This window comes from Somniosus microcephalus, chromosome 1, assembly GCF_052327205.1.
Source record: "Somniosus microcephalus isolate GS21.2 chromosome 1, FLI_Smic_1.0, whole genome shotgun sequence".
NCBI classification, from domain to species: domain Eukaryota; kingdom Metazoa; phylum Chordata; class Chondrichthyes; order Squaliformes; family Somniosidae; genus Somniosus; species Somniosus microcephalus.
In genome coordinates this window covers 260238326-260261728 of record NC_140987.1, presented here as the reverse complement: position 1 = coordinate 260261728, position 23403 = coordinate 260238326, and the positions used below count along the sequence as shown (strand labels likewise).

General features: G+C 44.4%; 1 protein-coding gene across 1 annotated transcript in view; it reads right to left on the bottom strand.

The window, feature by feature from the left end:
• The window catches only part of musk (muscle, skeletal, receptor tyrosine kinase), a 216861-nt gene that overhangs the window by 48673 nt on the left and 144785 nt on the right, over positions 1-23403 (bottom strand). Inside the window, exons 13-15 of the mRNA XM_085992850.1 lie at positions 21752-21911; positions 19029-19209; positions 18026-18223 (exon numbers count right to left, since the gene is read on the bottom strand). Of these exons, the coding sequence (XP_085848976.1) occupies positions 18026-18223; positions 19029-19209; positions 21752-21911 (539 nt within the window). The remainder of the gene's footprint in view (positions 1-18025; positions 18224-19028; positions 19210-21751; positions 21912-23403) is intronic.

Genomic DNA, 23403 nt, shown 5'->3' with positions numbered 1-23403 from the left:
CGAAGGAGGTGGGTTAAATTCAAGGATGTTTGTAAACACGTCTGCTAAATTAACCATCAGTTGATGAATCAAGATTGCTGGAGCAACATTAGCCTTTGGGAATTTGCTGGATTGCCTCCAGCGACCTAATTTGCCCAAATCTTTTCTGTGTTCCTAGCAACACGCAGGGTCAAATCTGGGAGACATCTGTCCTTATAATTGCCTCCAGCTGCATCCTGTTGTTACTCCACCTAACATATGAAAGAAAAAGTCGATGCAGTCATGACTGGGCGTCCCAAATGGTAGGTTGACTCCCGAGTGCCAGAGTGAAGGACATGACGGAATGGGTAGAAAAACTTCTGGGAAGGCAGAGAAAGCAGCCAGAAGTCGTGGTCCATGTTGCAACCGGAGACAGAGGGAGTTTAAGGAGTGAGGCACTAGATTGAAAAACAAGGCTGGTGTGTAATCTCCCAATTACTTCCTGTCCCACGCGCTGGAGAGGTTGAGAGGATGGGTAGGCGGGTCAGAATGTGCTGCAGGGCTGGTGGGGGAGAATGAGGGAGGTGTTTACATTCGTGGGGCGTTCGAGACAGTTCTGGGACAAAGGCGAGCTACACCGAAAGGATGGCCTTCACTAGAACCAAACATCCCGTGCAAAGAGGGTAACCAGAGAAGTGTGCGGGTGATTTAACATGGCAGGGGTTGGGATGTCTAGGCTTAGAACTACTAGTGAGGAAGAGCAGGATTAATTAAGCTTTTTAGAACAGAAGCAGAGACCTAGAGGGTTCAAATCCACAATCCTTTGAAAGCACAAGTGCAGGTAGCTCATGTAAAACTAAAGGGCAATAGCCTTCTGGGTTTTATAAATAGGGGAATAGATGCAAGAGTAAAGCAGTAATGATAAATATGTACAAGTTGTTAGGACAGTTAAGAGTACTGTGCTGCAGTTTTGGGTGCCAACTTGTAGGAATGACATCAAAGCCATGGGCCCCACAAGAAATATATCTGAGGAAGAAGAGTCATGATATCATCTCTGTCTTGGTCCTGATGCCAGCGCACTTCTGGAGAAAACGCGGCAGGTACGAGGGAGCTGGGTGACTGCATTGACTGCGCCATGACCTCCTTCCATGCAGCTGCAATTGTAAACCATTGATCCACATTTGTACCACACAACTTTCCCCTTTCAAGGTGACTTTCAACTCTTTGAGCTGCTCCCTCCCTGGATTGTGTGATTCTCCAGCCCAGTGTGCTGCAGGCCAAGCGCTCTGGGCGAGGTTTTGCCTGGATGGCGCAGCCCACACTATGGGTTACGGGTGCAGCTGTACCTGTGCTTTGGGCCAGTACACCATATTTTTGATGGGATTACAATCAGGGTTCATGTGACATGTTGAATAAATTGTTTCAGTACTTAAAAAAACTTTTCAAAGCTTTTTCTGATTTGTGATATGATGGTGTTCTTAAGGCAGCTTTCAGTTACTCCAATGTAGGAACACAACTCTGATGGACCTTAACACTGATTCAGATGCTTTGCTCAATATGCACTTGAACTGAAATGAAACTATTTTGCAGCTTGCAGACCTGAGAATTACATCGAATTACATCGAATTTACAGCCGAGAAATAGGCCATCTATTTGACCCAACTGGTCTATGCCGGCGTTTATGCTCCACACGAGCCTCCTCCAATGCTACTTTATCTCATCCTATCAGCATATCCTTCTATTCCTTTCTCCCTCATGTTCTCATCTAGCTTCCCCTTAAATGTATCTATACTATTCACCTCAACCACTCCCTGTGGTAACGAGTTCCACATTCTCACCACTCTCTGGATAAAGAGGTTTCTCCTGAATTCCCTATTGATTTATTAGTGACTCTCTTATAGTCGTGTCTTCTAGTTAAGGACCTAAATTGCTGTGGCACAAACAAGTTAGTAAACATCAAGCTGTTTGTCGATGGGGTTTGGTTGGTCAACAACAACAACTTGTATTTATATAACATCTTTAACGTAGTAAAACATCCCAAGGCGCTTCACAGGAGCGTTATAAAACAAAATTTGACACCGAGCCACATAAGGAGATATTAGGGCAGGTGACCAAAAGCTTGGTCAAAGAGGTAGGTTTTAAGGAGCGTCTTAAAAGAGGAGAGAGGCGGAGCGGTTTAGGGAGGAAATTCCAGAGCTTAGGGTCCAGGCAGCTGAAGGCACGGCTGACAATGGTGGAGCGATTAAAATCGGGGATGCTCAAGAGGCCAGAATTGGAGGAGTGCAGATATCTCGGGGGTGGGGGGGGGGTTGTAGGGCTGGAAGAGGTTACGGCAATAGGGAGGGGCGAGGCCATGGAGGGATTTGAAGACAAGGGAGAATTTTGAAATGGAGGGGTTGTTTAACCGGGAGCCAATGTAGGTCAGCGAGCACAGGGGTGATGGGCGACCGGGACTTGGTGCGAGTTAGGACACAGAGTTTTGGATGACCCCAAGTTTAGGGAGTCAATGGTTATTTTATCTGATCCTACTATGATTTTACTCTTTTTTTTCCACAATAAAAGACATCAGTAAAAGTCCAGAATGAATAAGAAAAATGTCTAAAAATAAGCAGCAAAAACCAGAAACACTTAAAGTCTAACGCTGGTGATCACAGAGCAGCAGAATATCTAGGAGACAATTGGCAACTGGGGCTCAACTAGCAGCTGAGATGGTTTATTAGCGTTGTTCAAGGATAAATTTGCTGCCGCCTCCCTCCTTGTGGTTGGAGGTTATAAATTGGAAATGCCGCACTCACAGGCTGCTCACTCTGCAGCTGAACAAATGATCGCAGCTGTCAGCTTGTAAGATACGTGCAATGTTTGTGTTTAAAGCACAGCATTTCCATAGTAACAAGACTGGCAATGGCACCTTATAAATAGAAGAGGGATCAATTTGGGTGAATCAATGACATGAGTTGCATTGCTGTCTTCATTTGGGGGTTCCTGTATAACTTGAACTGCTAAGGGGTGAGATTATAATGAATTATGAGAGACACTTTTGTTGTACTGTCTGTAATCAATAGGCTGATAATGAAAACATGCTCTCACAAGTTGCTCATTTTGGAGCTGTGCGTTCCTATGATTTTGTTAGTGGGCACTAATTACGGAGGGAAATTATACAGTCCCATTTTAGGTTAAGAGTGGAATCCCCTCCCCCCAATAATGCTAACATTACAAAATATGAAAAGCACGTTTAAAAAAGAGTTAGAGGTGCAGGAAATACAATATCTGTTGCAGCAAAAGCCTGTTTGTTTGAGTTAAAATGACAGGTTAGTGTTTGGAACTGACTGAACATGGTTGTTGCAGGAACTGAACCAGACTAAAAACTCCCTAATATGGTGCCCTTGAAGCTGTCTTAAAAGTACTACTACATTCAGTGAACTGGAGAACGGGACTTATGTGGTAAACACATTTTTCTACATTTGAACATGTTTGGGATCACAACCAGAGAAACAGATGTTTCTAGGTGTGAAGTAATGGGTAAGAAACTCTACCAAATCCCCTGATATGGTCATTAAAATGTGCTTAAGTTTCAGTTTACAAACTGTGTATGTCTCTCTTAGCAGAATTTTTTTTAAATCACAAAAGATATTGCCGTAGTTCAGCGAATGACGCAGAGCTTTTAAAAGCAGTAATGCACATTTAACGTAAATATTCTCTGTATTTCACAAACAAAATCAAAACAAATCCAATCCAATCTGCCTCTTCGCCATTGTCCAGCTGGGTGGGACTGCCCTCGCCTGGCTCAATTCTTAGCTATCCAGTTCCCCTCTCGACCCCTCCATTGCCACTGATTTGTCACGCTGCTGGTCTGACAACCAGTACTGGATGAGCAGAAATTTCCTCCAACTCAATATTGGGAAGACCGAAAACATTTTGTCTTCGGTCCCGGCCACAAACTCCACTGTCACCTCTAGACTTGACTATTCCAATGCTCTTCTGGCAGGCCTCCCGTCTTCCACCCTCCAAAAACTTAAAATCTTTCAAATCTCTGCTGCCCATATCCTAACTCGCACCAAGTCCAGTTCACCCATCACCCCTGTGCTCACTGACCTACATTGGCTCCTGGTCTGGCAACTCCGTGATTTTAAAATTCTCATCCTTGTTTTCAAATCCCTCCCTGGCCATGCCCCTCCCTATCTCTGTAAATTCCTCCAGAGGTTTAGGAAGGGAATTCCAGATCTTCGGGCCTAGGCCGCTGAAGGCACGGCCACCAATGGTGGAGTGATTAAAATCGGGAATGCGCAAGAGGCCAGAATTGGACACGTGCAGAGATCGCGGAGGGTTGTAGGGTTGGAAGAGTTTACAGAGATAGGGTGGGGCAAGATCCCATTGTAAGTGCTGGGATCACTTAGGGAACTTTAGGGCCAATATATTTAAAACAAGGAATCAGTAAGTGTTGCAAGCCATAAATTCCTTGATTATAGTTTATTCTTAAATCTGCATTTTGTATTCATAAATTTTCTGAATCCTGGGTTGGGTATGTTTTTTTACTACATAATTCATAGAATGATACAGCACAGAAGGAGGCCATTCAGCCCATCGTGCCTGTGCCGGCTCTTTGAAAGAGCTATCCAACTAGTCCCACTCCCCCACTCTTTCCCCCATAGCCCTGCAAATTTTTCCTTTTCAAGTATTTATCCAATTCCCTTTTGAAAGTTACTATTGAATCTGCTTACACTACCCTTTCAGGTAGTGCATTCCAGATCACAACAACTCGCTGCGTAAAAACATTTCTCCTCATCTTCCCTCTGCTTCTTTTGCCAATCACCTTAAGTTTGTGTCCTCTGGTTACCGACCCTCCTGCCAGTGGAAACAGTTTCTCCTTATTTACAATTTTGCAAAACAAATAAGTTTACCCGTAGAGAATATTTAATTTGTGTTTTATACTGTATATTGGACATTTTCATAATGATGAGATTCATCTTCGTGTCAGCACCATCTGACCTGACCCGGCCTAAACCGGCATTGACCTTCACCCAAGTTCCTTCTTCTTGCTCCTTAAATTCATGATTCATCACCTAATTGAACCCACTCTGAGGTAAAAATTCCGATGGTCCATTTTCGGAGCAAAAATATATTTATGAAGATTCCCTCTTTGCGATTTCCTAAACACTTTCGTTAAACTGTTGCTACAGTGTTGTTCCATCCCATGGAGTGAAATTCCTCCTGTTGGTAATTTTAGTGAAAAAGTTGGCACATGTAGAGATAGCGAGATCCTGTTTTGTGCTTACATTGACTTTCCATTAAAGTTATCAACAGAATTTCACTGAGATTTACAGGCCAGTTTCAATGCTTAATGAACCACTGCCATTTGAAATTAGGCACAAGAGAAAATAAAGATGAAGCATTGAAGTTCATCTGACTAAATGTTCTTACCCTACCCAAGGATAGGAAAAGGACAAACATTTCGTCACGCAAAAGAAACTACTATTGATATGACTTATTAATAGATTAAATTACGCACGGGTCTGAGACTTGTCCAGGGAATGGCGTGAACTCTATTTGAGAGTGTCCATTTCAAGGAATTCTTAGCCTACTGACAACTTCAATCATACTCCTGATTGACCAGCAGTGCCGTGATAATTTAAATGGCACAACATTTATAACGCTAAAGGATGTTTTATTTATATCCCATTCATAATGTTCTGATTTGTGAATTGATTCTCCAAACCAGCCCTGCTGTGAGATAAAATATCACGCCAATAACGCCATCCAACTATTGACCTAAGCTAGCCCAGCATATTGATCGATGTGACCATTAAGCTGACAATGTTTCCTGCTGATACCCATCTCAACATTAATTATGCTGTTTGACCCATTGAGTAGGCTCAGCTTTTCCAGGAAAGACTAATTATTTTTCTGAGAGCGTGCAGTGTTTTTTCCTCTTGTTTTATGCTTCCATATGGAATAACTCCAGATTTGAATGGGGAGTGGGTGGACAATGATGTAAAGGGGAAGGAGGTTAAGCAATTTTGAGATGTAAAAGCCACACAGGGAAAACAGTGATCATCAGTCTCTTTTAAATCAGTGCAAGCTAAGAGTACTTGTATCTCAGAACAGGTCGCCTCTCGGCCTTTCTCGAGAAGGCTGAGAAGTGACCTGATGGAGATCTTTAAAATTATGAAGCGGTTTGATAGAGTAGACGTAGAGAAGATGTTTCCACTTGTGAGGGGAGACCAAAACTAGGGGCCATAAATATAAGATAGTCACTAATAAATCCAATAGGGAATTCAGGGGAAACCTCTTTACCCAGAGAGTGGTGAGAATGTGGAATTTGCTACCACATGGAGTTGTTGAAACGAAGAGCATAGATGCATTTAAGAGGAAGTTAGATAAACAAATGAGGGAGAAAGGAATAGAAGGTTATGCTGATGGGGTGAGATAAAGTAGGGTGGGAGGAGGCTCGTGTGGAGCATAAAAACCGGCATGGACCAGTTGGGCCGAATGGCCTGTTTCTGTGTGTAATTCTATACAAAAGTAAAACTCTATTCTTTTTGTCTTAACGTGAAAAGATAGGGTGGCTCGCTGATATACAGTGTAAACTGTAATTAGAAAACACCACCCTGTAATGTTAATCAGCACTCTAAGACATTGCTCTGCTCAACCATTCAGAGCTGCTGGAGGGAGTCAGGAGAGTTCACTGAAGGCACTTTTTCCAAGAATAACATTAGAAATGTTTTTTTAATCCTGCTTTTATACTGTAGGCACTGGCTTTGCATCACTGCCTACTTTAGACTAATGAAAACTGGCAGCTCTGAGTTATACTAACGAGCTTGCACCATTGAGTATTTGACCAATGTAAACCTTTATGTTTACCAATGCCAGAAAGCCAGTGAAATGTTTACATGCTAACTCTTGGTGACATCATCTGAAAACACAACGTCTGGTTCCACAGCTACGCTGACAACAACCAGCTCTATCTCACCACCACCTCTCACGGCCCCTCTACTGCCTCTGATTTGTCATGCTGCTTGTCTGACATCCAGTATTGGGTGAGCAGAATTTTCCTACATTTAAATATTGGGGAGACCAAAGCAGTGTCTTCGATCCCCACCACAATTTCCATTACCAAGCCACTGATTCCATCCCACTCTCTGGCCACTATCTGAGGCTGTCCCAGACCGTTTGCAACCTTGGTGTCCTATTTGACCCTGAGCTGAGTTTCCAACCCCATCACCAAGAACTCCTACCTCCCCTCCACCTCCGTAACATCGCCCGTCTCCGCCCCTGCCTCAGCTCATCTGTTGCTGAAACTCTGATCTAAGCTTTTGCAATCTGGAGACTCGACTATTCCAAATGCTCTTCTAACCGACCTCCCATCTTCCACCCTTTGTAAACTTGAGCTCCTCCCAAATCCTGCTGCCTGTGTCCTAACTTGCACCAAGTTCCGTTCATCCATCTACTCTGTGCTCACTGACCTACATTGGCTCCCGGTCCAGCAACGCCTCATTTAAAATTCTCATCCTTGTTTTCAAATCCCTCCGTGGCCTTGCCACCTCCCTATCTCTGTAATCTCCTCCAGCCCTACAAACCTCCAAGATCTCTGCACGCCTTCAATTCAGGGTAAAATCACTTTGAGGAGGCAGGATGAAGACGGGTGCGGAGTTTGAGGCCGCTGTCTGCTCCGGCTGCACCGGACTCGCCACGGTGGGTGAAATCGCAGCCAGAGATGTGTTTTTTACACAGCGAGTTGTTGTGGTCTGAAATGCACTGCTTTAAAGGGTGGTGGGAGCAGATTCAATAGTAACTTTCAAAAGGGAATTGGATAAATACTTGAATACAGGACTATTGGTGGGAAAGAGCAGGGGAGTGGGACTAATGGGATAGCTCTACCAAAGAGCCGGCACAGGCACGATGGACTGAATGGCCTCCTTCTGTGCTGTATGATTTTATACGGATGGAAAATTATGTCCTGGAATTTCCAGTGCATGCCGTCAGCAGGTGAGACTCCTCGTTAGGAGTGCAATGTTAGAAAATGACCTGTTGCACGGTTATCATTACACTACCAAAAATGCCTGAAGTGATCATCTTGGCACTGCCATGAACAGTGTTAGTAACAGGGAAGTATATATAAAATAACACGACATTTATGGTGTTATCAGAACCAATCCATCCCACATTTCCATTGCTGTGCTTGACCTGCAAGCTAAGAGTTTTATGTTGCAGTAAGAAACTGTTATGAGATGTAGTTTAGCCGCACTATTGGACTGGGAATCAAGCCCGTAATCACCGAGAAGGAGGCAGGGTTAAAAGAAAAGGCATCCACTCAGAAAATGTCACAGTTAAGGATTTCCGGTATTTGCAACGTGATCTAGAGCTTCCACAGGGGTAAGTGATCGTCAGGTCAACGATTCTGGTTTCCACACTTAGTTATAAATAATTGAATTGGCAGGAGTGCTCCCTACTGCTGACAAGAATATGTCTAGAGGGATATTTCCTACTGTAACAGTATACATCAAACACTGCTGTGTTTGCAGAAGTTTGAATCAGCTATTTGACGCAGTCCTTGATGAGTACAAATCTGTTACACCAACAAAGCACTGGACGTATAACACTGCCTCTTCTTAATTATACAATGTAATATTTTAATCTGGGAATCGTATAGGCAAAGTGTCAGGAGCGCTGGCTGCCTCATTAGTACAATTAATGATCCTCGAGGCATAGAATGTTAATTCTCAGCTTTGATCCACATATAGAATTGAGCTCATTTCAAAGTGCCGCGCAAATAGGGAGTTTTATTTTGGAAAACGGGAAGATCGGGAGAGAGCATTAGCACAGAATCAATGGAAAGTGAGTCTGTGGAGAAGTGGAAATGGTCACTGGGCCATTAATAGCTATGCCTTCTGCTTTGGAAAGAATGATGCTGATGTTATTACCGTTGCAGTATGCCAACTTTCAGCCTTTCTAGAATTAAACAGATGTTCTTCCATTATATATTGAGCATCAATCAGCTGCCATGGCCCTGAGCTCTGGAATTCCCTCCCTAAACCTCTCTGCCTCACTACCTCTCTCTTCCTTTAAAACGCTCCTTAAAACCTACCTCTATGAACAAGCTTTTGGTCACTTGTCCTAATATCTCCTTATGTGGCTCGGTGTCAAATTTTGTTTGATAAGATAAGAACATAAGAAATAGGAGCAGAAGTAGGTCATTGGGCCATTCGGCCCTTTGGGCCCGCTCCGCCATTCAATAAGATCATGGCTGATCTTCTACCTCAACTCCACCTTCCTGCACTATCCTCATATCCCTTGATTCCCCTAATATCCAAAATCTATCGATCTCTGTCTTGAATATACTCAACGACTGAGCATCCACAGCCCTCTGGGGTAGAGAGTTCCAAAGATTCACCACCCTCTGAGTGAAGAAGTTTCTCCTCATCTCAGTCCTAAATGGCCAATGCCTTATTCTCAGTCTGTGACTCCTAGTTCTAGACTCCCTAGCCAGGGGAAACATCCTCCCAGCATCTACCCTAATGCTCCTGTGAAGTGCCTTGGGATATTTTACTATGTTAAAGGCACTATATAAATGCAAGTTGTTGTTGTTGTTGAAAATCAATGCTAACACTCCAGTGCAGTACTGAGGGAGTACTGCACTGATCGGAGGTGCCCTCCTGCGGATGAGACTTTAAACCGAGGCCCTGTCTGCTCTCTCAAGTGGACGTAAAAGATCCTATGGCACGGCTTCGCAGAAGAGCACAGGAGTTATCCTGGTGCCCTGGCCAATATTTATCCCTCAATCAACATCACTAAAAAAACAGATTGTCTGGTCATTGTCACATTGCTGTTTGTGGAAGCTTGCTGTGCGCAAATTGACTGCTACATTTCCCACATCACAACAGTGACTACACTTCAAAAAGTACTTCATTGGGTATAAAGCGCTTTGGGATGTCCGGTAGTTGTGAAAGGTGCTATAAAAATGCAAGTCTTCATTTCTATCTGTAGCTCCTCTCCTATGGTAAATACACAAGGCCAGCAACAGTGTGTTCTGCTCTACGCCTATTTTCATTAGCTGCTACGCCTCAGCTTCTAAGAGATACTTCTCTCCAGTTCCTTCCGATTCTTGCCCTTCTGTTGTTCCTGTTTCTGTTCGGCGGTCATTTCAGTGCTTGACACTGTAGTCTGGCTTCTTGCATCTCTGTAAACTCCTCCAGCCGTAACCACCTCCAGCCTTACCACCCTCCCAGATCTTGCACGCCTCCAATTCCCTGATTGTGGCCTCTTGTGCTTCCCTGATTTTCTTCGCCCCCTCCATTGGTGGCCGTGCCTTCAGCTGCCTAGGCCCGAAGCTCTGGAATTCCCTCCCTAAACCTCTCCGCCTCTCTCTTCATCCTTTAAGACGCTCCATAAAACTTACCTCTTTGACCAAGCTTTTGGTCGCCCATCCTAATGTCTCCCTATGCGGCTATGTTTCAGATTTTGTGTGATAATGTTTCTGTGAAGTGCCTTGGGGTGTTTTACTACGTTAAAGGCGCTGTAAATGCAAGCTGTTAGTGTTGTGATTGCAACCAACTGCAGCATGGCATCATCCATCCGCCACAGATCAGAGTGCTGTATCTCGCTGTTTTATGGTACATCCTGTTTATCTTGCACATTTTTTTACATGAACATCCTGGTATGATGTTTCTGTATGAAAATAAGATAACACCTTATATATAAATCAACAAAATCTCTACGACCTTCATGTTGTCTAAGGCAACTGACAGTTTCTCTGTCCTGTTGTGTCAGTGAATCATGAATGCAGTTATGTAATAAAAGTAGTTCGGGGCATTTGTAGTTTGGAATGAGTTTCGAAGCTGCCTCCAGATAGAAGATGATTCTTTACAAATTAGTCATTACATAGAATTTACAGCACAGAAACACAATGGCCCAGAAATTCGGGTCGGGGGCTTCCCGCGGGTGCAAGGCCCCGACGTGCACTTACCTTGCGCGCCGGCAGTTGAGCTCTGGGCTCCCGTGGAATTCCGCTCCGGGGCCTGGCCCAGCTACCGGCGCGCTGTGCTTGCGTGTCCCAGGGGCATAGTTAGTGCGATGCATCCCCTGGGATCACGTGAGCCATGGGCAGCCAATCAGAGGAGGGAAAAGCCCATTCATAAGATTGACAGGAAGGCCTGTCTAAACTTATGAATATACAAGCCCCAAAATAACAGTAAACCTTCAAATAAATTTTAAAAAAAATCACACTTTTTAAATAAACTATAAATTACATTAAATAACTATTTAAAACAATAATTTAAATTTTTGAAAAAAATAATTTTATAAAAAAACGGGGCTAAAAATAAACTTACCTTGCTTTAAAGTATTTAAAAATAATAAACCTGTGGGAAAATTTTTTAAAATTTTAATTAATTGACCACTTACCTTTTAAAATGCAGGCCTTACGCCTGGTTTTTACATTTCTAAAATCTAAAGACTTACCCTCACGGAAAAACCTGTAAAAAAAAACGTAAGTTCAAAGCGCACGCGCAGACTCCCGCGCGCATGCGTTCAACCTCTGAACCCCTTCGTTCGGAGGAATGGAAGTGCCGGTTTCCCGCGCATGCGCAGTGCATGCAAGAAACCGGTACTTCCATCGGGTCCACGCGTGAGTACCCCGTGCGTACTCACGCGTTGGGACCCGAATTTCTGGGCCATTGTTTATGCTCCAAACGAGCCTCCTCCCACCTATTTCATCTCAATTGTGTTCTGGGTTTTTAGATTGCAATAATTTAATCTGAGTAGGAATGCTCTGTTGCAAAGATTCCCTACACAGTTATATTAGCTCAAGAAGTTTCTACAACAGAAAATATCTATTCACACGTCGACTGGCCCATCTAAAGAGGAAGGCTTACAGGGTTACATTACAGTCTTTACGAATTAGAGCTGAACAGCTGGATTTCAGATACCTTCCATAGTCAAGGTTCTGTTTATTCCAGAGTTTATCAGTGTCGTGTGCTGCTTCTTTTGCCAGTCTACTCAGGAGAGGGGCTGTCCAGGTTATGCAGTTTTACCTGCAGTCAGCCCTGCAAATTCCATAACCTGCTTCAGATTCAGATTGATGTAAATAATTCTAAGCTCTAGACACCAATTTCAGATTTTAACACTCGCTTCCTGTAGTTCAGATTTATTGAGCTATGCTTACAACTGTTGAAGCTGCACTTAGCATGGATCGATAACCATTGGAAGCTGGGACAATTTGAAGGAAGGAAATTTGGAAAAGTCCTGTTTTTCTTCCAATTTTGTCGCCTCCGCTCCTGAAGTTGGTGACTCAATGCCATCATATACCCTCTGACGAATGACCGTTCTGACGAAGGGTCATCGACCTGAAACGTTGGGCTGGATTTTATGAATGGAGGCGGGACTGCTGCTTGCCGGGCTTCAGTCCCACCTCCATCAGCTTCTGGCCAACCAGCGGGATTTTCCCCTGATTGACCTTGTTAAGCCCGCCCGGCGAGCTCAGCAGGCCAATTAGAGGGAAGTCAGTGACAGAGTGATGTGCCTTCAATAACCACAAAACTAGAAGTTATAGACTTTAACAAGTTGGCTTTTAATCACTAAGATCAGAGCTAACATCTCAACACACCGACTGGCTCACAGGAATGAGTCATACAGATCCTGAGATCTTTAAGTAAGAGAAGTCAGGGGCGGAGCCAAGAGCCAAGACCTGGAACCTTCCAGGTTAGTCAGGAAAGAGGAAGTGAAACTATACACCGTGTGGGGGAGGGTAATATACATGAGTGCAAAACGAATACAGGCAAGACAAACAGATTTCATTACACAGAGCATGTCTACGTATGACGTGCCATCTGTCAAGAATTTTTGAAAGAAGAAATGTCATCGTTTGACAGCTCTGTGAAGCTGTCAAACATAGAAACATAGAAGATAGGAGCAGGAGTAGGTCATTCGGCCCCTCGAGCCTGTTCCGCCATTTAATGAGATCATGGCTGATCATCCAAATTCAGTACCCTGTCCCTGCTTTCTCCCCATATCCCTTGATCCCTTTAGCCTTAAGAAATATATCTAACTCCTTCTTGAATATATTTAATGAATTGGCCTCAACTGCCTTGTGTGGTAGAGAATTCCACAGGTTCACCACTCTCTGGGTGAAGAAATTCCTCCTCATCTCAGTCCTAAATGGCTTACCCCTTACCTTTAGACTGTGACCCCTGGTTCTGGACTCCCCCGCCATTGGGGACATCCTTCCTGCATCTAGTCTGTCCAGTCCTGTTAGAATTTTATAAGTTTCAATGAGATCCCCTCTCATTCTTCTAAATTCTAGCGAATATAAGCCTGATCGACCCAATCTCACCTCATACGTCATTCCTGCCATCCCAGGTATCAGTCTGGTGAATCTTCGCTGCACTCTCTCCATGGCAAGAACATCCTTCTTCAGATAAGGCAACCAAAACTGCACACAATACTCAAGGTGTGGTCTCACCAAGGTCCTGTACAACTGCAGCAAGACATCCTTGCTCCTGTACTCGAATCCTCTCGCTATGAACGCTATTAACTGCCTGCTGCACCTGCATGCTTACCTTCAGTGACTAGTGCACAAGGACACCCAGGTCTCGTTGCACTTCCCCTTTTCCCAATCTATTGCCGTTCAGATAATAATCTGTCTTCCTGGTTTTGCCACCGAAGTGGATAACCTCGCATTTATCCACATTATACTGCATTTGCCATGTATCTGCCCAATCACGCAACCTGTCCAAAACACTGACATTCTGTGTAGTTTGATGAGTCTGTGTGTTCAGGACTCATCAAAACTTTCTACTTTGCAGAAATCAGCTGGCTGTTGTATCGGAGGATGCAACAGCCAGTCTGTGATCTCTACGATGGAGATGTCGGGACTTTGGCTCCACAGCGGCTGAAGGCTGTTAGGTAGAAACAAAGGTAAGTGAACATTTTCTAACATGTTATACTCACTTCACATACTTACCACTCCACAGTTGCACCCATCACTCACCTCTACATCGCACTTTCAGACCCCTCTGACCCCCGCAGACCCCCTACTCACCACCTACACCCTGGCGGGGTTCCCCCAGGTCGGGAAGCCAGAATGAAAAATGGGGATAATCCTATTTTCTGCCTGTTAACTACCTGTTAACAGGCAGTTAATAGGCTTTAATCCCTTCCCGTCTCCAAGGAGGCGGGACCCGGGGCAGGACGACTTCCCGCCTCTTGGCAAGAAGGCATGGAGGCGGGTTGGGGGCGGGTTTGCACCTGCCCCCAAATTCTGCCACTTTCCCGGCAATCTCGCCTCCATACCTGCCTCCTCGGGGCTGGTAAAATCCAGCCCGTTAACTGTTTCTCTCTCCACAGATGCTACCTGACCTGAGTATTTCCAGTTTTTATGCCTGATTCATTATGAATTACTGAATCTCAGTGGGTTGCTCAAGTGAGGGTTTCAGAGCTGAATATTCAATCCTGCTCATGAGTCACAGGAAGCTCACAGAGGGCAAGATATCTGGAGCAGTTGCAGCCAGTTAAAGGGCGGGTCAATCGTTGCACGCCAACCTTGGGAAGACAATTGCATTACTTGTTTGCACTCCACAGACTTAAAATGGAGCAATACATCAGCAAGGCAGAGTCTTAAGATTTTCCGACACTGCTTCGGTCCCTGCCACAAACTCCGTTCCCGAGCCACCGACTCCATCCCTCTCCCTGCCAAATGTCTGAGGCTGAACCAGACTGTTCGCAACCTTGGTGTTGTATTTGACCCTGAGATGAGCTTTCGACCACATATCCACGCCATCACTTTCACATCCAGGATATCGTCTGACTCCACCCCTGCCTCAGCTCATCTGCTGCTGAAACCCTCATCCATGCCTTTGTTACCGCTAGACTTGATTATTCCAATGCACTCCTGGCTGGCCTCCCACATTCTACTCTTTGTAAACTTGAGGTCATCCAAAACTCGCTGCCTGTGTCCTAAGTCGCACTAAGTCCCGATCACCAATCACCCAAGTGCTCACTGACCTACATTGCTTCCCGGTTAAGCAACGCATCAATTTTAAAATTCTCATCCTTGTTTTCAAATCCCTCCATGGCCTCACCCCTCCCTATCTCTGTAACCTCCTCCAGTCCTACAACCCTCTGAGATATCTGCGCTCCTCTAATTCAATTGCTCCACCATTGGCAGCCGTGCTTTCAGCTGCCTTGGCCCTCAACTCTGGAATTCCCTCCCTAAACCTCTCTACATCGCCACCTCTCTTTCCTCCTTTAAGACGCTCCTTAAAACATACCTCTTTGACCAAGCTTTTGGTCATTTGCTCTAATTTCTCCTTATATGGCTCGGTGTCAGATTTGGTTTGATAACACTCCTGTGACGTGCCTTGGGACATTTTACTACGTTAAAGGTGCTATATAAATACAAGTTGTTGTTGTTGTTGCTGAAAGAGGAAGGGGAAAGGCACTCCCAGGTAACTTCCCCACAGATTGCCCGGCAAGTGGTGATGCAAAATGCCAATGCAGTCTGCACCACCCAAAAGGGGTGGTTTCAAATGAGAAGAAAGTTTGCGTACTCGAAGGAGCAAGCTAAGAGTAGGTTACTCATCAGTACCTTGTACCACTTAAACGGGTAAAGTATGTGTGTCACAATCTGCTTCCAGCTAGATAATGATAAGGAACAGAAACCCTCAGCTGATTCTCCCCTCTTGGCAGCCCAAAGTAGCCGGTTGTAGCACCCGTTGCTTGGATTGTCACTCTGGGTAAAAGCAGCTAAATTAGAACAGTCTCGATTTTAACTTGGGCTGGTCCTGGTCTGTATGGCTTGGTTGCACATTTACCAACTGAACCAAGGAAACACTCCGAGTGGTGAGTATGTGGAACTCGCTATCATAGCGAGTGGTTGAGGCAAATAGTGCAGATGCATTTAATTGGTAGCTAGCTAAGCACATGAGGGAGAAAGGAATAGAAGGATATATTGATGGGGTGAGATGAAGAGTGGTGGGAGGAGGCTCATGTGGAGCATAAACACTGGCATGGACCAGTTGGGCCAAATGGCCTATTTCTGTGCTGTAAATTCTAACAACTAATTTGTGAAGAATAATCTTGTGCATCTTGGATCTGGAGGCAGCTTCCGAGCTTATTCCGAACTACAAATACCCCAAACTACTTTTATTACAGATTTGTGTTCATGATGCACTGGCACATGAGGACATAGAAACTGCCGGTTGCCTTAGACAACATTAGGGTTGTGGAGATTTTGTTGATTTATATATAAGGCGTTATCTTATTTTAATGGAAAAAAGTCATACCAGAATGTTCATACAAAAAAGTGTGAAAGATAAACATGATGGATGATGCCATGCTGCAATTGGTTGGGTGAGATGCTGATAGGTTGAGATGAAGGAAGGTGGGAGGAAGCTGGCATGGACCTGTTGGGCTAAATGGCCTGTTTCTGAGCTGTAAAATTCTATGTTAAAAAGTAATTTTTTAAAAATTTGTTTATGTGATGTAGGTGTCACTGGCAAGGCCAGCATTTATTGCCCATCCCTAATTGCCCTTGAGAAGGTGGTGGTGCGCCGCCTTCTTGAACCGCTGCAGTCCATGTGCTGAAGGTACTCCCACAGTGCTGTTAGGGAGGGAGTTCCAAGATTCTGACCCAGCGACGATGAAGGATCAGCAATATACTTCTAAGTCAGGATGGTGTGTGACTTGGAGGGGAACTTGGAGGTGGTGGTGTTCCCATGCACCTGCTGCCCTTGTCCTTCTAGGTGGAAGAGGTCGGGGGTTTGGGAGGTGCTGCCGAAGAAGCCTTGGTGAGTTGCTGCAGTGCATCTTGTAGATGGTACACACTGCAGCCATGGTACACCGGTGGTGGAGGGACTAAATGTTTAAGGTGGCGGATGGGGTGCCAATCAAGCGGGCTGCTTTGTCCTGGATGGTGTCGAGCTTCTTGAGTGTTGTTGGAGCGGCACTCATCCAGGCAAGTGGAGAGTATTTCATCACACTCCTGACTTGTGCCTTGTAGATGGTGAAATGACTGGCTCATTTAATAATTCATGCTATCACAATTAATGTATGCCATATAGATTTGCTATTAGCGGTGGTTTTCCACTGACGTTGCAACTGATTATAAAACCATGGTCACTTTGCGAATCATTTCTCTACAAACTTTCGAACAACATTGTGATCAATTTCACTGACGGTGGAACATGACTATGTATTGCAGTGACACTATAACTGAAAGCAGGGCACTGCAGCCAGAGTAGATTCCTTTCCTGCATAGCTTACACTTGACAGAGGGCAGTATGTCTTGATTTGTAATGCAGGTTGGCTGACATGCTTGGTGAACTTAATTGGCAACCTGCCTCCTGCAGATGGAACATTGCCTAAGTACATATGGGCTTATATCGATTGGATGCAGCGGATAGCCAGTCTAATTATTTTGGTGCTGAGATTCATGTCTGTTTAATTCACAGGTGTCTGAGTAGCCCAGTGTAGTGGGACAAAGTTCTCTTAAATAGGAGACAAACAAATGACAATTTTGTTAATATCTTTTGTACCCATTTATTTTTGGATGTTGGAATCAGTGGGTAGCACGCTCGCCTCTGAACCAGAAGGTTGTGGGTTCAAGTCCCACTCCAGAGACTTGTGCACAAAAATCCAGGCTGACACTCGCAGTGCAGTACTGAGGGAGTGCTGCACTGTCGGGAGCAGCCATCTTTCGGACGAGACGTTAAACCAAGGCTCCCATCTGGTCTCTTAAGTGGACATAAGACCCCAAGGCACTATTTTGAAGAAGAGCAGGGGAGTTCTCCACTGTGCCCTGGCCAATATTTATTGCTCAATCAACATCACTAAAAAATCAGATGATCTGGTCATTATCGCATTGCTGTTTGTGGGACCTTGCTGTGCGCAAATTGGCTGCCGTGTTTCCTACATTAAAACAGCGACTACACTTCAAATGTACTTCATTGGCTGTAAAGCGCTTTGGGATGTCCTGAGGTTGTGAAAGGTGCTATAGAAATGCAAGTTCTTTCTTTCTTTCTGTTGTCATTGGGATTCGGTCAAGTTCCCCTATACTGAAGATTGAAGATTTGCTTACCTTGCCTGGAACACCCTTCCAAAGGCTCCCTCTCCAATATCCCGCACATACTCGATGTTATTTCTTGGATACTCGAGGCTGAGCAGTTTAGGGTTGAGAAGGAGGGGCACCCGCTGGTACATTGGGTTGGGGTGAAGTCTGTCCAACAGCAGTTCGGAAGGAAGTGCTGTCAGAGTAGGTGTTTCAGTTCCTCTGTAACTGGGAAACAAAGAATGTGTGAGAATATACTTGGCGCTATCTGAAAAAAGAATGAGAAAAAAGAGAGAATCCCACCAGCCTGGGCGTGATTCGAACCCCCACCCTGCGTCACGGTAATTTGATTTATCCAATATTGTTGTTTTCTTCAAAGAAATCACTTGGTTTTCAAGATAAATAGAATCATAGAATGACACAGCACAGAAGGAGGCCATTTGGCCCACCATGCCTGTGATGGCTCAATGAAAGAGCTATCCAATTATTTCCACTCCCCCTGCTCTTTCCCCATAGCCCTGTAAATTTTTCCTTTTCAAGTTCACATCCAATTCAGTTTTGAAAGTTACTATTGAATCTGCTTCCACCATCCTTTTAGGCAGTGCATCATAATAGCACGCTGCGTAAAAAAATAATTCTCATCTCACCCCTGGCTTTTTTGCCAATTATCTTAAATCTGTGTCTTCTGGTTACCGACCCACCTGCCACTGGAAACAGTTTCTCTCTATCTATTCTATCAAAATCCCTCATAATTTTGAACACCTCTATTAAATCTCCCCTTAACCTTCTTTGCTCTAAGGAGACCAATCCTTCATCCCTGGTACCATTCTGGTAAATCTCCTCTGCACCCTCTCAAACACCTTGACATCCTTCCTAATATGTGGTGCCCAGAATTGGACACAATACCCCAGCTGAGGTCTGACCAGCGATTTATAAAGATTAACATATCTTCCTTAATTATGGGTTATGAAACTGGTCAGTTATCCATTCTCATCATATCTTGTAGGAAATAAAGTAAGACGACATTCTTCACCTCTTTCTGGTCTGCCATTCCTTCTGACGACGGTGACAAGTAAGGACTATAATTAGCAATAGTACGGAAGCTGCAAGGCTTGAGATGATAGAAATGATGACGGTCATGGAGTAGGTTGCAGAAGTGAGGGTGGGCGTGTTTACTGTTTCTGCTGAAGGCTCCGCAACTGTTACTGAGGTAGCTGGAAAGGAGAAACACATTGGAGAAACAACTCCACACAATCCGTGTTCAACACTGTTCATATTCACACATTTGAAATAAAGCAAAACTTTTTGCATAAATACTAGACAGTGGTGCCATGCAGGTACAGGAAAAGGGCACAGATAAATTAATCAGTGATTATAGCTCCCCTGATGGGTTAGTGTAATGTACAAAACCGGAAGGCCCCTCTCCTGATTGCTGTCCAGTGTGTGTCTGGATATCTGGTGAGGACAGGACCGGACGAAGCTGTGATGTTCTCGGTGGTAAAACAGCCTGCCAACACTTTGTCGAGCCTTGCACATGAAGAATGAGCTACCACAGGGAGACCAGCACCACTGGAACCTAGCACAAGTCAGTGCCTTCAAGAAAGAGGGGGAAGAAGGGGGAAACAATTGAAACTTTAATGATATGGCCATTGGTATCTAGTCTATGTGTTCATTATTAATGATCTCCTGCTAGGTACTAATGTTGGGTCAAGTTGGCCATTTAGGGACATAGGAACAGGAGTAGGCCATTCAGTCCTTTGAGCCTGTTCCATCATTACATTAGATCATGACTAATCTGTATCTTAACTCCATCTAACCGCCTTGGTTCCGTAACCCTTAATACCCCTTGCCTAACAAAAATCTATCAATCTCAGTTTTGATATTTTCCAATTGACCCACAGCCTCAACAGCTTTTTGAGGGAGAGAGTTCCAGATTTCCACCACCCTTTATGTGAAGAAGTGCTTCTGTTCCATAAACCATTTCTGCTCTGTAGCCAACTGTTAAAATTTACTGGAAATACTCAGCGTTTGGGCTCCCCAATGTAGAGGAGACCGCATCGTGAGCAGCGAATACAGTATACTAAATTGCAAGGATAAGTAAATCGCTGTTTCACCTGGAAGGAGCGTTTGGAGCCCTGGACAGTGGGAAGGGAGGAGGTAAAAGGGCAGGTGTTGCATCTCCTGCGCTTGCACGGGAAGGTGCCGTGGGAAGGGGAATGGGTGTTGGGGGTGATTGAGGAGTGGACCAGGGTGTCTGCGGAGGGAGCGGTCCCTTCAGAATGCTGACAGGGGAGGGGAGGGGAAGATGTGTTTGGAGGTGGCGGAGGTGACCTTCCCTTTTGTTCTTTCCTCCCTTCCGAACTACTTGTATTTCTTGCAATCTAGTATACTGTATTCGCTGCTCATGATGCAGTCTCCTCTACATTGGGGAGACCAAACGCAGATTGGGTGACCGCTTTGCGGAACACCTCCTAAGCGTGACCCCGAGCTTCCAATTGCCTGTCACTTTAATTCTCCACTCCACTCCCTCTCTGACCTCTCTGTCCTCGGCCTCTTACACTGTTCCAACAAAGCTCAACGTAAGAACATAAATAGGAGTAGGCCATTTGGCCCTTCGAGCCTGCTCCGCCATTCAATAAGATCATGGCTGATCGTCTACCTCAACTCCACTTTCCTGCACTATCCCCATATCCCTTGATTCCCTTATTATCCAAAAATCTATCGATCTCTGGCTTGAATATACTCAACGACTGAGCCTCCACAGCCCTCTGGGGTAGAGAATTCCAAAGATTCACCACCCTTTGAGTGAAGAAATTTCTCATCTCAGTCCTAAATGGCTGAGCCCTTATCCTGAGACTGTGACCCCTGGTTATTTCTCTCTCTTTTTGCACTCGGTGCAATTACCTGAGTTTCTATCTGCTAGTGGAGGCGTATGCATTTTATGATAATAACACTGCAACTGCTCAGCTTAACCTGGTTTAATTTAGATACATCGCTACAGAAATTCCCAAAGCTATCAACTTGAATCCTGAAGCATCCAGCTCACATTTACAATGACAGTATGGGCCTAATGCAGGCTTGCTTATTTCTATTGCAGTGATTTGTTTTTAAATGACTTTTAAGAACTTGCATTTATATAGCGCCTTTCATGAACTCAGGAGGTCCCAAAGTGCTTTACAGCCAATGAAATACTTTTTAAATGAAGTCACTGTTGTAATGTAGGAAATGTGGCAGCCAATTTGCACACAGTAAGATCCCACAAACAGCAATGTGACAATGACCAGATAATCTGATTTTTTTAGTGATGTTGATTGAGGGATAAATATTAGCTAGGACCCCGGTGAGAACTCCCCTGATCTTCTTCAAAATAGTGCCATAGCATCTTTTATGTCCACCCAAAAGGGCAGACGGGGCCTCGGTTTAGTGTCTCATCTGAAAGACAGCACCTCCGACAGTGCAGCGCTCCCTCAGCACTGCATGGAGTGTCGGACTGGATTTTGTGCTCAAGTCTCTGGAGTGGGACTTGAGCCCGTAACCTTCTGACTCAGAGGCGATATGTCTGGATTTCTGCATTGTGGAAAATGCGTTGGTAATATGCATGAAGGTTATTCATTTCTAACAAATATACAAGCTTGTTTTTTATGCACTTGTGAAGGGCTATTGGGATATTCGCCCAAGTTCTTGGTTGAGATTTAGACATGTTTCCAATTATGATAGTGGTTCCCACACAGCTTTGATGTATGTTGAAATACATACCATTGGTACATAGAGGCACATTGCAGAATTCCCATCTGATGGCTCGATCCATGGTATAACACCAAGGGCGCTCACTCTCACCTCCTGGGTTACGGCAATAGTTGTTGGAGTTGGTCAGTTCTGGGAATAATTCTGGCAAACGTCTGTGGAAATGGGGAACCTTTGAGGGGGAAAGAATAACATTGTCTGTCAATTCAAAATGCACATCTCAAGGGATCAGGCATGGAGTTTTGTAATGCGAAAACAAATATGTCTATGAAGCTGCCATTGTTCTTAATTCCTTGGAGGAATACTTCTGAAGGAACTGTGACTCCAATTCAATTGAATATTGTACAAAGCAGCAATGAATTACATAAAGAATTATACAGAGTCTCGAGCACCGAAACAGGCCATTCGGCCCAACTGGTCTGTGCCAGTGTTTATGCTCCACACGAGCCTCCTCTCACCTGTCTTCATCTCACCCTGTCAACATATCCGTTTATTCCTTTCGCCCTTATATGTTTATCTAGCTTCCCCATAAATGCTTCTATGCTAGATGTGTTATTAACAATGCCAGGAATCCTCAGCCATGCAATCCACAGATGTTGCAGCAAGACAATGCTGCTGCTCGTACACTGACTGAAGGATGGATGAAATTGAACTGGAATTAAAAAGCAAAATAGACCCTTTTCAGCCCACTCCCACTTCTTGTATTTTCCTTATTTTTCTTCCTCTTCAGAGTTTCTCCTTACATTCTGTTTCAGGTTGGTGCAAGAACAGGAGGAGTGCTCGGCAAATCAGCCAGACGCAACGTTTTGACAACATCTTCCAGTTTGGACATTAAACCGAGACCTAGTCTGCCCTCTCAGGTGGACGTAAAATTTCCCGTGCCACTATTTCGAAGAAGAGTAAGTGTGTTCTCCCAGGTGTCCTGGCCCAATATTTATCCCTCCACCAACATGGCTAAAAAACAGATTATCTGGTCATTATCACATTGCTGTTTGTGGGACCTTGCTGTGCGCAAATTGGCTGCCACATTTCCTACATTACAACAGTGACTACAGTTCAAAAGTACTTAATTGGCTGTAAAGCACTTTGGGATGTCCTGAGGTCGTGAAAGGCGCTATAGAAATGCAAGTCTTTCTTTCTTTAACTATCATTGCTTTTTGTTGAGTCTAAGTGAAGTGCAATGTCTAATGGGAAAGGTTTCTCCGCACTGGTAGTCTGCCAATCAGAATTGAGCAGGGCAATGGATATGACTGGAATAATGTGGGTTACAATAAAATGATCTGTTTGCACCATAGGCTATGCTTACTCTGTGTACTAGTTACACTACAGACAAAGCTTCACTTTTTATGCCACACTCAGGACTCGGGCAGCATTGTTGCTTCCTAACTTTGCTTAAGTGTAGAGGACAGCTCACACAACAAAACTTATTTTGAGATGGTTGTGCATATTAGCTAGGACAATTCAGGGGCAATCAGACTTCAGATTAACATTTAATTTAGACCCAATGAATAAAATGTTCAAAGGTGTGTGTGAGCAGACTCTCTTCTCTAAGCTGCTACAGATTTGGATGCATCTATAGGCTGGATAAGTTCTTCCCCTTATTGACTGTCAATGACGATTGAACATTTTCTTCCTGACCAGCTGGCCTGAGACTGAGATACATG